Source organism: Solanum pennellii, chromosome 6, assembly GCF_001406875.1.
Source record: "Solanum pennellii chromosome 6, SPENNV200".
NCBI lineage: Eukaryota > Viridiplantae > Streptophyta > Magnoliopsida > Solanales > Solanaceae > Solanum > Solanum pennellii.
Genome location: NC_028642.1, coordinates 52,391,677 through 52,411,036, shown reverse-complemented (window position 1 = coordinate 52,411,036; position 19,360 = coordinate 52,391,677). Strand labels below are relative to the sequence as shown.

The 19,360-nt window shown below is 31.7% G+C and overlaps 1 protein-coding gene across 1 annotated transcript; it reads right to left on the bottom strand.

Moving 5' to 3' along the window:
* Positions 1–3,273: 3,273 nt before the first annotated feature.
* Positions 3,274–6,242, bottom strand: LOC107022434 (IST1-like protein). The gene is made up of 5 exons (XM_027917524.1): positions 6,046–6,242; positions 5,831–5,963; positions 4,745–4,848; positions 4,106–4,250; positions 3,274–4,008 (listed from the first exon to the last, which is right to left on the bottom strand). The coding sequence occupies exons 1-5, from the start codon at positions 6,084–6,086 to the stop codon at positions 3,502–3,504; spliced, it is 930 nt and encodes a 309-aa protein (XP_027773325.1). The 5' UTR covers positions 6,087–6,242; the 3' UTR covers positions 3,274–3,501.
* Positions 6,243–19,360: the final 13,118 nt, after the last annotated feature.

The window sequence follows — 19,360 nt, the reverse complement described above, 5'->3', positions numbered from 1 at the left end:
AATCACACCATGCTCCGGCATCCATTAGAATAGACAGAACAGTGTGTGTTTATGATCTGATTTTTTAAAATTTTTTTTTGCGAATCAGTTTTGGAGGCTAAAGTGTAAATGCATGAGGGAAACAGAGTCGGACTGCGTATATATAAACGGCATGATGTGTACACACTGCTGAAGTTTTTTTTTTTATTAAAAAAAAATCATCATTGTAAATAATATTTATACTCCATGCATTATTTGGATTTAATAAAATGGTCATAAATTTTAAATATTTTTTCACTTTATTTAAAATTTATGAAGTTGAAGATAAAATCATATTAATTTATACTTTTCTGAAATAATATTCGGGTTTGAATATAATTATCATATAACTTCAAAATAAAAGTGAGTAGAAAAATAATGAATTTGAAACTTTTTGTTATCAAAGACATATTTTCAAACGAAGTAAAAATTATTCCAAGAAAATGAATCATCTTTTATGATCAAATGGGCCTTAGCGTATTAATTTGACGGTGCATTAATTTTAACAAAATAATAAAAGTTTGTTAAATCTTAATATTTAAAATATATAATCACATTAATAAATAATTATCTTTTAAACGTTGTGATTTTAACATGACAAGATCTTGTAAATAATAAGGAATTACTACATATATTATTTTGTTAAAATACTAAGTGGTGTTTGGTGTAAAATGGTTGAGCAGGGAAGTGGCAAGAGACATGCCACTTAAGTAAAGTTCCACTTTCTTCGTTTTAAAAAAAAATATCTAATTTGACTTTATATATATTTAATAAGAAAATAATATTTTTTAAATTTTATAATTTTAAATTAAAATTATATCAAATATATTAAAATAACTTTTAATCTTATGAATTACGATCTTATTCATGTTATACGAAAAATTAAAATTAAAATATAGACCTTTTTAAAATAGAGAGAGTATTTTGTTTTATCCTTTTCCTTTTTACATTAATAACTGAGTTAATGAGAATATCTAACTTGTCAGTTGTGAATCTAATAATTTATTGTTATTGAAGTCAGATTGTTACAACTACAACTGAAATTGCAAAGTTATAAACGGACTAATTATTGAGCGGATCAAATGGCTAGGCTTTTACTTATTTTTGTGTCCGTAAAAGTTATGAATTGGGCAATACTAATGACGTGACCTTTCATTATTTCCCAATATTGTTTGTCCCTTTGTTTTTCAATTTTAAAATGAAATAAATTTACACAGAAGGAAATTAAATATGAAAGATTGATATAACAGTTCTAACTAATTCGAGATTCGTGAAAAGGTTAATGATGTAATATCATTATTTCTTCTATTTTAAAATAAGTGTCGCTTTAGCTCATTTCACACTCATTACAAAATATTAACACCATTCATATATGTGTTTTTTAACTTGGATTCAATTAGTATCTGCGATTCTATATCATCTAATTTTGGATGTGCACAAGTAGATGTTGGGAAAACGCGGACAAGCACAAAAATATATATGGTAAAAATAATGGAAACAAAATGGGAAAATAACGACACCAACAATTTTACGTGGAAACCCTTCTGAGTAAGGGAAAAAACCACGGACTAAGAGGAGCAATTGATATTACTATAGTAAGGAATTTTACACTGTGTAGTCACGAATACAATACTCAAAGTGACTACTACACACTCAAAAGGAACAACACTCTTTTGGTTTCCGTCTTACTAAAATATCGCTCACACTCTATTTTTCTTCACAGACTATTTTCTTGTATAGTCTATGGAATACCTCACTTTGCTCTCAAAATGGTTTTTCTCTCTAACTTGGTGTGTTCTACAAATGAGCAAGAATGCTCTATTTATAGAAGGATAAAACCATACCTATGTCACTAATGACATATGTAAACATAGCAAAGTCAAAAATGGTTGCAAATCTTACCAATTTGCCAACTACCAAATCTTTTCTTTTCAACTCTAATTACTATTCATTTTTAACAATTGCTTGTACCAATTGAATAACTAAAGTTGACTAAAACAATGGGATGGATTCAACAGTAGACACACATACCGTACATCACGTAGGATGCATGTGCCTACTTGTTCAACTTTGTATAAGTTTGTTTAATTGTACACGCTCAAAAATGGGAGGAAACGGATACCAAAGATTTTGGAGAGCCAAAGCACTACTCCACCATAGTAGGAACTGTCTGACTAAAAGTCGTCCATGTGTTTCTTTTCCCATTATAAAATGACACAACTAGGCGTTACAATCCACAGAACAAGTTAAATTGGCACTTGTCTATCAAAATTTCACCTTGCTGTGAACACAGCCAAACTAATATTGAACAAGTGGTTGGAATCTTAGCTGGTCCATCACCTCAACGTAGCCACTGATTCCACAGCCTTGCCTATCTTCACTCATTTTTCCCCAGCAACTAAATATGCACAAAAATCAAGACCCCTGTTAAGGCGTACACATCAAAAATAATAATTTTGACCTTATATATACTGGAATATTATTGTGATGAATCATTACCACTATCCATTGGAAACTAAAAGCTAAAATGAAAGAGCAATTTCAGTCACCAATTCCTATCTGTGGCAACTGTGAATCAATCCAAAGTTTGTATTTTAATATACATTTCCACTTTTCTTCTCCTCCTTACCTTCTATTTGACTAGTACTCCCTAATCCCTATTCATACTAGTATATATAATATGGTGAAAGTGGTTCATATAGTATCTCCAGTATCCAATGTGTTACCCGAGAGAACGTCCTGGACGATTCGTTCCTCCTGATGAAGGGCAGAGAAGGGAACAAGTGGAGATACAAGTTGTAAGCAGAGAAGTATCAAATGGAAATGGATCATCAGCTGAAGCTGGAATGATGAAACAGTGTGTTTGTTCCCCTACACATCATCCAGGCTCATTCAGGTGTAGGCATCATTATGCTGATTACAAATGGGCTGCTCAACAGGGAACTATTAAGACTACTGATCATTAGTTCCCTATGTGAACTCACATGTAAAAATTCATGACATTCATCTGTCCTGTATTTACTTTATTCTCTACTCTTCTTCATCTATATGTGTGTTTTCTTTACCCTGGTTATATTAAGACTCGTAATATCATTACGAACTGAGTCACTTTCAAGAAATAGCCTATAAAATTTCAAATAGAGTTGACTTCTCGGATGGTCACTTATTTCAGAAAGTCACTTTCTTTGTTGAAGAAAATTTGAATCAGAAGAAACGCGATTTTCTAAGATAATAACTATTAGTTGAATGACCATCTGAGAAATCAACCCTCATGCATGTGTTTCAAATTTTCAATAGGCTGCAAGTTCCAGCGGTAGACATTCTATGAATTCAAAGAGTCACTGCTAGAAACTCAAGTGACTCATTGAATGTGTCAAATACTCATAGAGACTTTATATTATGAGCATATTTACAATCAAATTATTTCATACTGAAGGAGTAATGTATAGTGTGTAAGATCGAAAAATAAAATTTAACAGAAATTCATTCTTTTGATTTTCCACCAAGATCTGTAAGGCGAGCGACAACCTCCTCATAGTTTGGTACCCTTGGATGGACATGACCAAACACATCAGGCGTATAAGATTTTGCTCGGGTATGTCCTTTCATTAGCTCTTCCGGAGTTATTTGTTCCAATTCAATTGGAAGAGATGTTGTTCTGCCTGGTGGACCTTCTCGATTTCTATGACTAGAGATTTCACCATTTGGTTTATGTCCTGAATCTTTATGACCGGACTGATCTAGATGTTTCATCCTAAGTGATTTTTGTTCTGAGTTAGCATTTTCAACTGAATCATCATCTCTTGATTCGATATGATGAGCATCTTTAGATTTTTTATTGTTACTTGCTACATCCGCGTGCTCTTGTTCATAAAGCCTCTGTTGCAAAGCTTTTGAATTCCATTCTAAGCCATATTCTGCTGCTATATCTTGCATCAACTGTAGTTTCACGTCCATTTTATGCGGTACTGGCTTTAATTTCGCAGCAAACTGCCAAGAAAAGATGATATTTTTTACATGATAGAGGAGTTATCCGAGAAATTTAATGCGCAAGTATTATCTGAGGATGAAGAGAATGTGTAGTTACCTGATTATTGACACAAGATTCAAGGGAATTTCCATATCTTTCATTAAGCATCGTCCTAAGTTGACGTAATTCAGGCAGGTCTGCTAGTCTTGCTGCAGCAAACATCAAAGATCCTACAGGTTCCTTGCAATCCTCAGGGCATTCCCTGAAACAACAAGAATTGTTCAGAAATGAGGAAATAGTTTGACTCACAGCAAAACTATTCTTAGAACACAGGACATGGTAGAACAATAGCTTACCGAGGACATGATCTTAGATAGAAAGATATGGAGGTCGAGGATAAGTGTACAAGGTTAGTAGGCAGTCGTGTAGTGTCTAGTTCCCTATCACTACAATATTGTTATTATTACACTCCTACGGTCTTATTCTTCGATTTTAGTGTTCTATTGGAAAATACATTTTCATATTCATAAGTAGGGGTAAGGCAGCGTACACACCACCCTCCCCATACCTCATTTGTGGGATTACACTGAGTATGTTATTATGTCATGTGAGAACTGAGATGTTTATGATGCAACAAATTCACTAAAAATTCTATTGTCAGAAAATGAATATCATCATAACTCATAAGCAATATTAGCAATTTATGTATACTGTTCTTCTGAGACACCAAATAGAAATTTAAAATGTGAAGAGTACCTCTGTGTACTTATGGTGTCAAGGTGACTAAGGATCTGCTCACAATATTGATCCAAGAAATCATAACAACTCAAGAGATTCAGCTCAACTAGAAGCCCTTCAGTCTGTTGCATTAAGACAAGAGATCAGTAGAGCTTAATTTCATCAATTTGGGGGAAAACACAGATTCACTTGTTGTGACCAAAAAAAATGAAAATGTAAATCTAACAATAAAGAATACCAAGCTTAATGTGAAAAAATCCGACAAGATCCGAATTGCTTCACTATAAAAATAAGAGGGAAAGATTCTTCTAATGGCTACACAATAAGTGCCAAAGAGTACAAACAATAGCTACACCAACAAAAGATAAATAAAAAGAAACACCACCCAAACTCAGTTACTGTTCGGAACCTAAAACAGGATCTTGCTGACCTCCGAATCCAATCTTCACTGTGCAAATCAACCACCAAGATGTCACGAACACTCAGTCCAAATTTCAGCCCGATCCAACGGTTAGTTAATCAGAAAACACGATCTGAGGATTGATGGTTGGAGAAAAAAACTGCAGCAAAATAACCCTTTTTCTTCTCTCTTCTCTTACGTTGAAAGCTCTCTAAAAAAAACTCTCTTATGTCCTAATGTCTTTCAAAGACAATACCAAGGAGCAATTTATTATTCTCTCAAGACCATCCTTTATTTATAGAGTTGTGTTTTTTCTTACAAAGGCAATTCACTTTATTCAGGCTAATATGCCAATCCTCATCATATGATTTTCGATGCAAAGTAGATGGATCCTCTATTACGAAGAGAAAATTGCACCATCAACAGATTAAACAATGATGCAATGACGCATCCAAAATAATAACTACGCCTCAATCTCAACAAAGAAAGAAATACATTTGTCACATACTAGAAGTATATCTAGAGCTTATGTAACATACATCATAACACTTCTATTTTTATATAAACACATAATTAAAATAAAAAAAATATGAATTTTAAAATCCAAGAGTTTCCAAATATAGAAATAAGTCATTCTCTGTTTGAACAGACACAAAAAAGGAAGATGTCATACAAAATAAAACAAAGTCGCAAAAGAAAATTACTCTGTCATAGGCATTGACATCCAATTCAGATTTAACAAGGTCAGCTATATCATTCCTCAAGTGTTTCTGCATTGAATTTCTCTTCTTCCTGATCATTTCGATTCGAGTTTTGGTCTGATTGATTGTAGACTTGCTGTATCAAGAAAAAATTCCTCAAGAACATTAGCAGAATTAACAAGAAAAAAAAATAAAAACAGATGAATTATCACAATTACCATTTTGAATAAAACTTGTTTTTCTTCCATGAGTCCAACATTTTATTTATTTTTGGTTAAGGTTAAAAGATTGAAAAATTAAAAGGACAGAAGCAACATGGATTTAAATTAAAACGTTTATGATGGAGAAAAGAACAGAGGAATATAATAAACTAGTATTAATTAACTGTTAATTTAGATTTTAATTCGTTACGACAGAAGTTGAAGAGATAAAAAGAAAAAAAAAAACAAAACAGTCCAGCTATATTCCATGGGGTCTATTGGATAACGGTAATTAAGTTATTTTACTATAATGCCCTCATTATTAGGCGTGTGTGTTAATGGCTGTAGGCGAAGGGGAAGGGTAGTATGGTAAATGCCTACAGGCTCTATGGAATACGAAGTTGGCGGGTTTACGTTAGATTGATGGACTCTGAGTGGAAACCGCGGGAGAGTAACCGTTGAATATCATCTTTCAATTTCCATCCTTAAATTTTATTTATTTTTTTTGGAGGTAAAAAAATATAAAAAACAAAAAAAGATTTTGTGATATTTGATTTGGAAATTTGAAAAAAAACAAAAAGAAGAAGAAGAGTGTGATGGAATGGACAAGAATTTTTTAATTATTAACTTGATTTTTCGAATTTTTTTCTTGAGAATATAAGATTCTTTTTTTTTTCTCAATGAATTTTACGAGACACAAATTTAAATTAAGTAAATTTGTAAGTACCGGATACTTAAACGTTTTCTCAATAAAAAGGAACCTACACCTAATTATAAGTAATATTGGGATGAATAAGATTTTCTAATTAGTAAGATTGTTTGAGTTTAACTATTAAGAACGACATATTCATCATTTTTTAATAAATTTATGAGGTACAAAATTTAAATTAATTAAATGTATAAATAGTAGATATTTAATGGTTATTTCAAAATAAAAAAAAAATTATACCTAAGTAAGAGAGATTTTTCTTTGCTCACGACTTTTTGAAATGTTTTGAATTGTATATTAGCTATTGAATTATAATATCTTTTATAGCTTATGATTTATACTAGTTACGGTCGCATGTGCTATGCACGGCCCAATAATAATGTTTATAGTGGGCAGATATTTTTTAGGAAAATAATTATTGATTTTAGTGGTATTTTTTACATATTTAACTATAATTTATAGCATTATATATCAATACTATGACGAATGTGTTATATACTAAAGTAAATTAGGCATACAATATAAATGTATCATAAATTTTAAAATATGAGTATATTTTTGTTGGATAAATTACAAAAAAATACATCTTTAATTTTGTTTCACTTATATCCATTATCCCCTATTACTTTTAAAAATCTTCAAAATTTCTTAATTTTTTAATGTATCTGAGTTGCATATTAATGTATTCGAGCCAGTATTTAATGTATTCGAGCTACATATTATGTATCCAAGCTAGTTTTTAATGTATCCGAGTCAGTATTTGATGTACCTAAGCTGCAATATTAATGTATTCGGGCTTCAATTGTTGTATCCGATTTGTTTAATTTTTAAGAGATTAATGTAATTAAAAATTTATTAGAGATAGATTGTAATTTCATATTAAAACTATGAGATTTATGTGATTTACACATGTTTGTTTGGTATGAATTTAAAAGTGAGCTAACGAAAAACTATAAGTTATTTTTTAAATTCAAAATATAACGTAAAAATTAATTTTTAATTTTCATGAATAAAACATAAATTTTCAAATAAAATCAATTACTCTCTTTGTTTCAATTTATGTGATACATTTCGTTTTTGAGAGTCAAACAATTTAAGTTTGATTGAAAATTTGCGCATGACATCTTCAATTTTTTTAAAAATGAAATTTATATATATTTATGAACTACATAAAAATTACAAAATTTGAAATGTATAAGAAAAGAAACAATAAAATAGCAAGAAACAAAATCATCTTTGTAACTATATATACGTAAAAGTAAAGATAAGCTAAGTAGTAACAACAATTAATAACATTTCAAGTGTAATTTCACAAATATGATTTGAGTAATGTAGAATGTATACCATCCTTGTCTCAACCTTTTTGAGGTAGAAAATGTTTCTGATGGATCCTCAACACAAAAAAGAAAGTATTCAACTTAGAATTATAAGAAAAATGATAAAGAAAAATAGCAAGATATAAAACAATCTCTATATTTATATTGATTATTAAATTTGGCATAGTAAAGTTATTAAATGTATGTGTATTTATGTGAGAATAAATTAATAAAGTGGTGAAGTATATGTAATAAAGTAAAGTTCTTGTATAATGAAGAATATTGGCTACTTCGTAAATTCAATTAATGCAATTAAGAGGAAAACAAGGAAATGCAACAAATATCCTTAACTAAAGCATAAAACGCTTTGTTCGATTTATACATAAAATTTGAAATGTTCAAAGATGTATGGTCCATCATAAATATTATGTTATGTTTCTCGTTATATAATATTGGGTAATTCTAAATGATCAGAAATTTTAAAGTCTATAATATCTTTTTTATTTTTAAAATAATTTTTTTTTTCAATTAAAAGATTGTAAAGTTAAAAGGGTAAAATATTATAACCATATTAGTTACTGTCGCTAGTGTTGTGCACGACCCAATAATATTAATGTTTATAACTAGGCGGATATTTTTTAGGAAAATAATTTCATATCGCGTGTCCAAACAATTCAATTTCATATAATTTCATATCATGATACAATACCGCATAACCATACGGACCCTTATTCAATTAATAATACAACCAATTTGTTTAATATTTCCAGACAACTAGTATTCCAGAAATTTCAATTTTTTTTCTAAATTATTTTCTTTTATACGAAAATTCAATCTTTTTTCAAATAGTATTCAATATTATTTTTTTAAAAAAATAACCTATAACCAATTTTTGCTAAAAATAAAACAAAATGAGGCCCCTCAATATGGGGCTAAGACACTTGCTTTTTTTCCCCAAACTCTTTAGAACAGACACAAGCTCCCGTAAGATAAGAATAAGATTGTGTACACATCACTCTTTTTTAAGATAGGAATGAGATTACGTACACACCATTCCTTTCCCCCTTACGACTTTGAATTTATCGAAATAATTAATTTTGAATGAATATATCATACGATAAAAGTTAAAAAGATATTTGAAATCAGTTAACTAAGTAAAAAAAATATCAATTCAATGTACAAAACATTCCTAATTCCTAATATAAACATCAGTTACAACTTTCATGGCTCGAACTCACTTTATTTATTGTTGCTTCAACACTTCACTTTCGTTAATTTAGTGAAAATGAAACTACCAAAAACATCTCAAAAAGTGAATAAGAAAACGAAACAAATAGTTTCCACTATCAATTAAGTCATTACGAACAAGCCGGTCCAAATTGAGGTTACGAGGGAGGCGATCGCTGTAGTACAACAATGTTGTCATGGTCGAAACCGGTTGGATCATAAATGCCCTTGTCGTTCTTGCTACAGACCCAAACACCATTCTCACGGTAAGCTACAGCAATTAATTACAGCATTTTTTTTAGTTACAAACATACATATATATAAAAATACATACAACAATTTGGAAACAATTTTTCATTTTTACCTTAATGACAAAGATGTCTTAGCTAGACAAATATGTTACTAAGACATGTTCAAAAACACAAATAATTCCAAAAACTTTATAATAATATACACACATGTTATGCAATAATTTATAAAACATAGATTTCAAATCTTCTTTATCTTAAAACTCTATGTTCATTCAATCTACATCATATAAATTAAAAATTGAAGGTAAAGGCGCATGCAAGAGGTTCATCTAAATTCTCTTCACGTATAGTACTTGTTTACATTTTGAATTTCCATGATAAAAATCCTGACTCCGCCAAAAGGGTGATTCTACAACAAGTTTCTTACAATAAAAGTGAACTCAAAACTAAAAACAAAACAAACAATTAAGAAAATGGAAAACCTTATACATAAGGCTAATGTTGAAGCAGAAGAAATTAAGAGTGACATACATACCATTGAATCATGCAGCTTCTTTAGTTTCTTGTTTTTTTGGAATACTAGAAAATTGAAACTCAGTGTGAGAAATGAAATGAAATGGCACTTTAATTTGGAGCAGAGGTTTTGATTGGGTTTAATAGAAACAAATACACATGCAAAGTCTTGATAAAAGTGCAATTGAACTAATATGAATACCTGCCAAAAGTTATATCGAGAAAAACAAAGAGCTAGGCTAGCAAAGTGGTTTTTCTAGTCATCATAAAAAACATAGGGCGGTTACTTTGGAGATATCGACATATATTAGAAAGCCTAACTTTTTTTTTTTTAAAAAAATCTTTTTGGTAATTAAGCAAAGCAAAGAGAGCTTAATTGGACTTTTAATTATAAAAGCCTGTCAGAGCTATGGTTCACTCGTAGAAATGATCCACCCTTAATTAAAGGTCTCAGATTTGAGCTTTGAACAGAGCTATGGTTCAGTGATAGAAATGATTTATCCTTAATTAAAGGTCTCAAATTTGAGCTTTCGATATAGTTGGAAGGCAACTTCAAAATAAGCTTTGTAGTACTTGATACAAATTTAATTGGAGTTCTAATGTTGACTCTGAGAAAACTTAAAGCACAAACTATATTTATTTTTGTTGGTTGGGGCTATGTATATTCTAATTTGGAAAGAATATTTCATTAGAAAGCGAGATCAAATTCCTGCCTTTGCCTTACTGCTCAAGCATATATATATATTCATATATTGTGAGCACATGAAATTAGACCAAAATATAAATTTACTTTACTTGTTCGAGAGACTATCTTTTCGATAAGAGTTATATATAGTTCTTTACTCACTCTGTTTCAATTTATATGAGATATTATCTTTTTAGTCAGTTTCAAAAAATAATTATAATCAAAACTCAAATCTATATCATTAATTTGTTGCGGAAGCCGAATATATAGAGAGTGATGGAATCACAACTACTATATCTAAAGGTAGCTAATAAATAGTAAATGAGACAACAAGAGAAAGAACACCAGGAATTAACGAGGTTCGGCAAACTTTTGTTTTCTTTTGCCTACTCCTCGGACACAACCAACCAATATTTATTTCACTCCAAAAGAGTACAAGTGAAATACTACAAGAGAGAAAGAAGAACAAATGCCTTAGGAGATGAGAAGGCAAGTGAGAGGTGTGTTACAAATGAATTAGGAGCTACCTATTTATAGGAGTAAATTCTTCCTATTGATGTCATCCATGACATCACAATATGTCAAAATGTCAACATTTACCTTGTGAAATCAATTTATGGTTCACCTAAATTTCACCTACAAAAGTTGCTATCTTGACTTTTATACCAATGAAGAATTATCCTCCTAACTACCATATCTTCTCATTAATCCATTTTTTAATCTTGTCAAATTCAACAAATCTCCACCTTGGCAAGATTCTCCATTTTCAACTTTCTCTCAACAACAATTTTGATTGTGTCTTCAACCCTAATCTTCAATGTTCAACAATGTTGATCAAGTTCAAACAATGTTGAAACTTGACCGCAGTCACCACTTTTGTCAACATATCGGCAGGATTATCTGTAGTATGAATTTTCTGCATTATGACTCCACCATCTTCTATGATTTCTCGTATGAAATGATATCGGACGTCAATGTGCTTCGTCCTTGCATGATAAACTTGGTTCTTTGCTAATTGAATAGCACTCTGACTATCACAAAATATTGTGATTTCTTCTTGTCCAATACCAAGCTCTCTAAGCAATCCTCGAAGCCAAATTGCTTCCTTCGCAGCCTCTGTAATTGCCATGTACTCTGCCTCAGTGGTAGACAAAGCAACTGTTGACTGCAAAGTAGACTTCCAACTAACTGGTGCATTTGCAATAGTGAAAACATAACCAGTAGTTGATCTTCGTTTGTCCAAATCACCTGCATAATCTGAGTCACAATATCCAACAAGATATTGACTATCTTTCTGCTCGAAAACCAAACCAACATCTACAGTATTATGAATATACCGTAGAATCCATTTTACAGCCTGCCAATGATCCTTTCCAGGATTGTGCATGTACCTGCTTACAACTCCAACAGCGTGTGAAATATCTGGCCTTGTGCAAACCATTGCATACATCAAGCTACCAATAGCATTAGCGTATGGTACTCTTGACATATATTCTCGTTCAGCTTCATTATTAGGTGACATAGCATCACTAAGCTTAAAATGAGGAGCAAGCGGAGTGCTAACCGACTTCGTTTTTTTATTCATACCGAATCGCTTTAGTACTCTCTTCAAATATTCCTTTTGAGATAAATAGAGTTTCTTTGAATGTCTATCTCTTTTTATCTCCATGCCAAGAATCTTCTTTGCCTCACCCAAATCCTTCATCTCAAACTCCTTTCTTAGTTGAATCTTTAGCTTCTCAATTTCCTCTTGACTCTTAGAAGCTATCAACATATCATCAACATATAGGAGAAGGTATATAAAGGAATTATCTTCAAGCTTGCGCAAATACACACAATGATCGTATTTGCTTCTTATGTACCTTTGCTGCAACATAAACTTGTCAAATCGTTTGTACCATTGTCTAGAAGATTGTTTCAATCCGTACAATGATTTTTCAAGTTTGCACACCATATTTTCTTTTCCATCAACTTTGAATCCTTCTGGCTGAGTCATGTAGATTTCCTCTTCCAAGTCTCCATGTAAAAATGCAGTTTTTACATCCAACTGAACTAGTTCCAAATTTAACTGCGCTACCAAAGCCAACAAAACTCTAATGGAGGAGTGTTTCACAACTGGAGAAAACACCTCATTATAATCAATTCCCTCCTTTTGAGCATATCCTTTGGCCACCAATCTTGCTTTGTAGCGAACATCTTCTTGGTTAGGAAATCCTTCTTTCTTTGCAAATACCCATTTGCACCCAATTGCTTTCTTGCCCTCTGGGAGATTGGCCAATCTCCATGTATGATTCTGATGAAGGGACTGCATTTCTTCATCCATGGCAATCCTCCACTTATCTTCTTCTGAACTTTGGACTGCGTCTTTATAAGTGGTAGGAATGTCATCAGCTGCAATTGAGTCCGCACAAGCCACCATATCTATGAGTCGAGCAGGTTTTCTTAATGTCCTTTTTGGCTTGCCGGTTGCTATTGATTCAAGTTGTGGTTGAGGTTCTTGAGATGGAACCTCCTCTTCGACTGGCTCTCCTTCAAGAGGAAAATTTTCTGTTGTTTCCTCGTTTGATCCCTGTGTTGGGAAAATTATCTTTCCCTCAAACTCCACCTGCTTTGAAGCACCATCAATTTGTTTGGCTTCTTCAAGTGTTACCTTATTTGTCAAGGCAGATTCATCAAAGGTAACATCCCTGCTGAAAATAACTTTTCTTGTCTCTGGACACCATAAACGGTATCCTTTGACTCCAGAAGTAATTCCCATAAATAAAGCTTTCTTTGCTCTTGGGTCCAATTTTGACTCTCTTACATGATAATATGCAATTGAGCCAAATACATATAAAGAACCATAATCTTCAGCAGGTTTTCCATACCATTTTTCAAATGGTGTCTTCCCACCAATAACAGCAGATGGTAGACGATTAATGAGGTGGCACGCATATGTTATTGCCTCAGCCCAAAATTCTTTGCCCAAGCCAGCATTGGACAACATACATCGAACTTTCTCCAGCAAAGTTCGGTTCATGCGTTCTGCCACTCCATTCTGTTGTGGTGTATTTTTTACGGTGAAATGTCTAACGATGCCATTTTCCTCACAAATTTTCTGAAAAAGATCATTTTTGTATTCGCCACCATTGTCTGTGCGAAGACACTTGATCTTTCTGCCACTTTGAGTTTCTATCATCGCCTTCCATTTGAGAAAAATTCCCAATACTTCATCTTTTGTTTTCATCGTATACACCCACAATCTTCGAGAAAAGTCATCAACAAAGGTTACAAAATAGTGTTTCCCACCTAATGAAGGTGTTTTGGAAGCACCCCAAACATCCGAATGAACATAATCCAAAATACCTTTAGTATTATGGATAGCTGTTCCAAATTTAACCCTTGTTTGCTTTCCCTTGATACAATGCTCACAAAACTCCAAGTTGCAAGTTTTTACTCCTTTTAGCAATCCTTGATCTGATAAAGTTTTCAAGGATTTCCCTCCAGCATGCCCCAAGCGCATATGCCACAACTTGGTCATTTCTGCCTCCTTCTCGTCATTGGATGTTGTTGCCGCTGTCCCAATAACTGTACTACCTTGATAGTGGTACATGTTATTATTTCTTCGAATTGCCTTCATTACCACCAGTGCACCAGAGCATATTCTCATCACGCCATTATCTGCAATGACTTTGAACCCCTTTGATTCTAGGGCTCCTACAGAAATGAGATTTTTCTTCAAATCTGGTACATATCGAACATCTGTTAATGTTCTACTTAATCCATCATGGTTCCTTAATCGGATTGAACCAACACCATATGCGGTAAGAGGATTATTGTTTGCAGTGTGAATAACTCCACATTCTCCTTCTTGTAAATCAATAAACCAGTCCCGATTGGGACACATATGATAACTACAAGCTGAATCCATCAACCATACATCAGATGATTTGGATGGATCTGTTGTAACTAGTGAGTAATCGGAATCATCACAATCAGCCACATTTGAATCCATGACAGCCTTCCCATTATTTGGTTTGGCTTTGCTATTCAACTTTGGGCAGTCTTTCTTCCAATGCCCTTTTTCTCGGCAAAAGGCACATTCATCTTTGCTGAGTCTCGATCTTGACTTGGATCTCCCTTTCTTCGTTCTCATATGATTTTGAGAACGACCTCTCACAACTAGTGCTTCTGCTTCTCCGCCTTTTTGTTTTTCTCTCTTTCTTTGTTCATAACTGTATAAGGCAGAACAAACTTCTTTGAGAGATACTTCATCATTCCCATGCAGTAGAGTCGTTTCAAGATGCTCAAACTCATCGGGAAGTGAACTTAACAACATTAAGGCCATATCTCCATCCGTAAAAGTCACGTCCATATTTCGCAAATCTGTCGCCAACTTATTAAAGCTGGTGATATGATCATTCATTGTGCTACCGGGAACATAAGTGAAGCGTAACAGTCTTCTTTTCATGTAAAGTTTATTTTGACTGTTTTTCTTCAAGAATTTCTCCTCCAATGAATTCCATAATTTATTTGCAGATGTTTCCTTCGTGTATGGATACTTTTGTTCTCTTGCAAGGTAAGATCGAATGGTACCGCAAGCAACACGGTTGATAATCTTCCAATCTTCTTCTCCTACACCGTCTGGTTTCTTTTCTTCAATGGCAATATCTAGCCCTTGTTGAAAAAGAACATCAAGGACCTCGCCTTGCCACATTCCGAAATGTCCTGACCCGTCAAAAATTTCAACTGCAAATTTCGCATTTGACACAATTCTTGTCATAAGCGAAGATGCCAATGATGACGTATTATTGACACTTGATGTGGACTCATCATTTTTCTTGTCTCCCATTTTACTACAAATACTATTTACTAGCTAACAATTCAAAGACCAAAGTAAATCTCTTTCTGATGTGGAAGTTCAGACTATGCCGCAACCACAGAGCATACTCAGATAATATCTTGGCTCTGATACCAATTGTTGCGGAATCCGAATATATAGAGAGTGATGGAATCACAACTACTATATCTAAAGGTAGCTAATAAATAGTAAATGAGACAACAAGAGAAAGAACACCAGGAATTAACGAGGTTCGGCAAACTTTTGTTTTCTTTTGCCTACTCCTCGGACACAACCAACCAATATTTATTTCACTTTAAAAGAGTACAAGTGAAATACTACAAGAGAGAAAGAAGAACAAATGTCTTAGGAGATGAGAAGGCAAGTGAGAGGTGTGTTACAAATGAATTAGGAGCTACCTATTTATAGGAGTAAATTCTTCCTATTGATGTCATCCATGACATCACAATATGTCAAAATGTCAACATTTACCTTGTGAAATCAATTTATAGTTCACCTAAATTTCACCTACAAAAGTTGCTATCTTGACTTTTATACCGATGAAGAATTATCCTCCTAACTACCATATCTTCTCATTAATCCATTTTTGAATTTTGTCAAATTTAACATAATTATTTATTGCAATAGGAATTACATCCTCCGTTCCTTTTTAATTGTCGTATATACAAAATATAATTATTCATAAATAGTTGTGAATTCTAAAAAACAACAGAGAATTGATTTTTTCCAACTTTGCCCTTATTATTAATTATTCTAAAATTAAGAGGTACATATAGATAATTTAATATAATTTGAGTGGACATAAAATTTAAGAAATATGAATTATTTTTTGCAACGTTCCAAAATCACATGCATTTTTAAAATATAAGAATATACTTTTGTATACTTTTTGTCAAATAAATAAGACACAAACATGTGTAGAATGTGGATGATATAATTAAATATTTATCGAATAAAAATAAGGGATAATTATATATAATAGCAAACTAATAATTTAAAATAAATGGAGTAGCTACGATTTGATTTAATTGTGCTCCATAGCAAACGTTATCCAAAGTTTGCCAGTCACCTCTCTCCCAAAAATCTCGCTCGCTACTCTCCCTCTGCTCGCCTCTCTCGCTTTATACACAGAAGTGTATAAATTCTATTTCTGTTTTGTATAAAGCGAGAGAAAAACATATATCTTCTTGCTATACACTTATAATTATGCAATATACATACATTTTAATTCGATTCAATTGTATGCAAAGCAAATTTTATAAAAATATTGCAGCGAAATAGACAGCGAATTATACAATTGTGCATTATACAATTGCAGTGAAATAGGATAGCGAATTATACAATTGCAGCGAAATAGGCTAGCGAATTATACAATTTAGGCCAGCGAATTATACAATTGTATATGTATAGCGAATTATACAGTTTTATGTTTGCTATGGAGCGCAATTATGCAAACTTTGCTATAGCATACAAATATGAATTTTTTGTTTGCTATATGTGAAAGTTGCCCTAAAAATAATTATTATTCATTAAAACAAAAGTCTTATCATACGATTAGAATTTCAAACATAGCCAATCAAGCCATATTTGTATGTTAAATTTGGGTTCTTAAGGCTAACCTGGAGCCCAAACTGAGGGAGCCTTGTGGCCCAAATCAAAGTGCGGAGCAATGATTCCTCATGAATATCTATAAAACAAAATTTGTAATTTGTACATTCGGAAGCAAAACATATAAACGAATAAAAATATATAAATCGTAGTCTCTATAGCAAATAAAATGATAGCTATGGACAGTGATAATTCAGAATCTTCGTTTAGGGGAGTCGAAAAATAAAATTATAAATGTGTAAATAAGCCTTTAGAAATGGAAATCTTGAATTTTTTGAATTTTAAAACCACACTTTTAGAATGTTTTCTAAAGTACAAAAAAAATTAAAAAATTAAAAAATAGAACTGAAAATTAAAAAGAAAAACTAAAAAAAAAACTAAACCTCAAACAATAAAACGCTTCCACCGAAATTCAAACCAATGGCGCGCACTTTAATTCCAGGGGGACTTGCCATTGCGCCATCAGTTTCTCTTTATTATTGAGGAGTTCAATATATATATATATATATATAAAATTTACTTTACATATACAACGTAATTTTTTTGCTGAGGGGGTCGGGTGAATCTCCTGAAGACCAGGTGGGTCCATCCTGACTATGGAGTGCAATTATCAAAACTGTAGTTATATAGTCTTATTATCTCTATTATACTTGTTATTTCTAAAAAATTTTTTATTAAAATTAGTTTGCTAATTCTCAAAAGAATTCACGCTCTTATCTTCAACGTTTATAGCCATTATTGCTATATAAAAGAAATATATAATGCATATACATAAACAATATGCTATGATTTGTAAAAGTTCCAATCCTATTTTGACGATCTACATATTTTTTATTGCTTCAATTCGCTATATTTTGGGTTGATAAAAAAAGCATCTACTTATCATTTTTTGATCCGATTATTTTTAAAGAATATCCACTGTTATGGAGTTTTAATTATGAATTTTGTTATATTTAAAATTTTGGAATTCAATTTTATGAAAATAAAATTATTTTTAATACAAAGTGATTAATTTCCAAAGTGGAACTTTTGGTATAAGTCAAGATCAATAATCATGTATCTTAAAATGCACATGAACTACCTGTATATATATAGGGAAAAAAAAGAGCAGAGAGAACTCAGAAAAGGACTGATAAATTAATCGAATTCAAGTTTCAATGACTAAATTAATTAGTTATGAAGATCCATTAATTGACAAGTACCGAGTATACTTTTGATTTTCTATTCGATTCGGCGTATGATATTCGTATTTATTTTAAATGAAGAAGTGTCTCTTATTAAGATATTTCTTTTAAGACTTAAATCTGAAATTTTTTGCTAAGGAATAAACAACCTCATCCACTGCACCCAACACCACATTATTCGGTGATAAAAATCTTATATTAATTTACCGTAGTTTATTTTTAAGAAAATCAACTAAAAAAAAAATAATTATTGAACTAGTTTGAGTTCCTTATCAGCTTATCATATATTTGATTTTACATATAACCAGAAATTCTTTTGGGACGACCATAATATACTAGTATTATAATTTGCAGTCAAGACTTTAACAAAGTGTGAGCAGTGAAATCATAAATCTAAAAATAGAGTAACAAATACAATTTATTTTTTTGGTGTTTCCGAATATTATTCTGAAAAAAATAATATAAATGATTTATTAGTATCTCAAAATATAATCTATGTTCTTTGAATATTTATTATATTGTTATCCACTTCTACATAATTAGGATATTCATAATTTTCAAAAACAATTACTCTGACAGTCTTATAATCCATTTTTATAAAAAAATTTAAAATAATAAATTTAACAAAATTACATAATAAAGACAAATAATCTCGACAAACAAGTATTAAAATTCTATCACTTGTTATTTCAAAATTAAATGGGTCCATTGCAATTGTTGGTCCGAATATCTATGCAGCTCCACTTGACCCGATTATAACTGAAATTTACTGGTTCACGTACATCATATGTGGGCTGTGCACAACGAAGAATTTGTTGGCCGTTTCCTCGGTGGACAGATAAAAATTTAAAATCAGTTGCAGATTTTCATAATTTTGGATAAATATTATGATGTGGATGAGATTATTTTTTTCCTTTATCATGTCTCATATTTAAGTTTGGATATAAAAAAGGAAATTGATGATAAATACTTTTCTCATTAAATTAGTTGAATATTAATA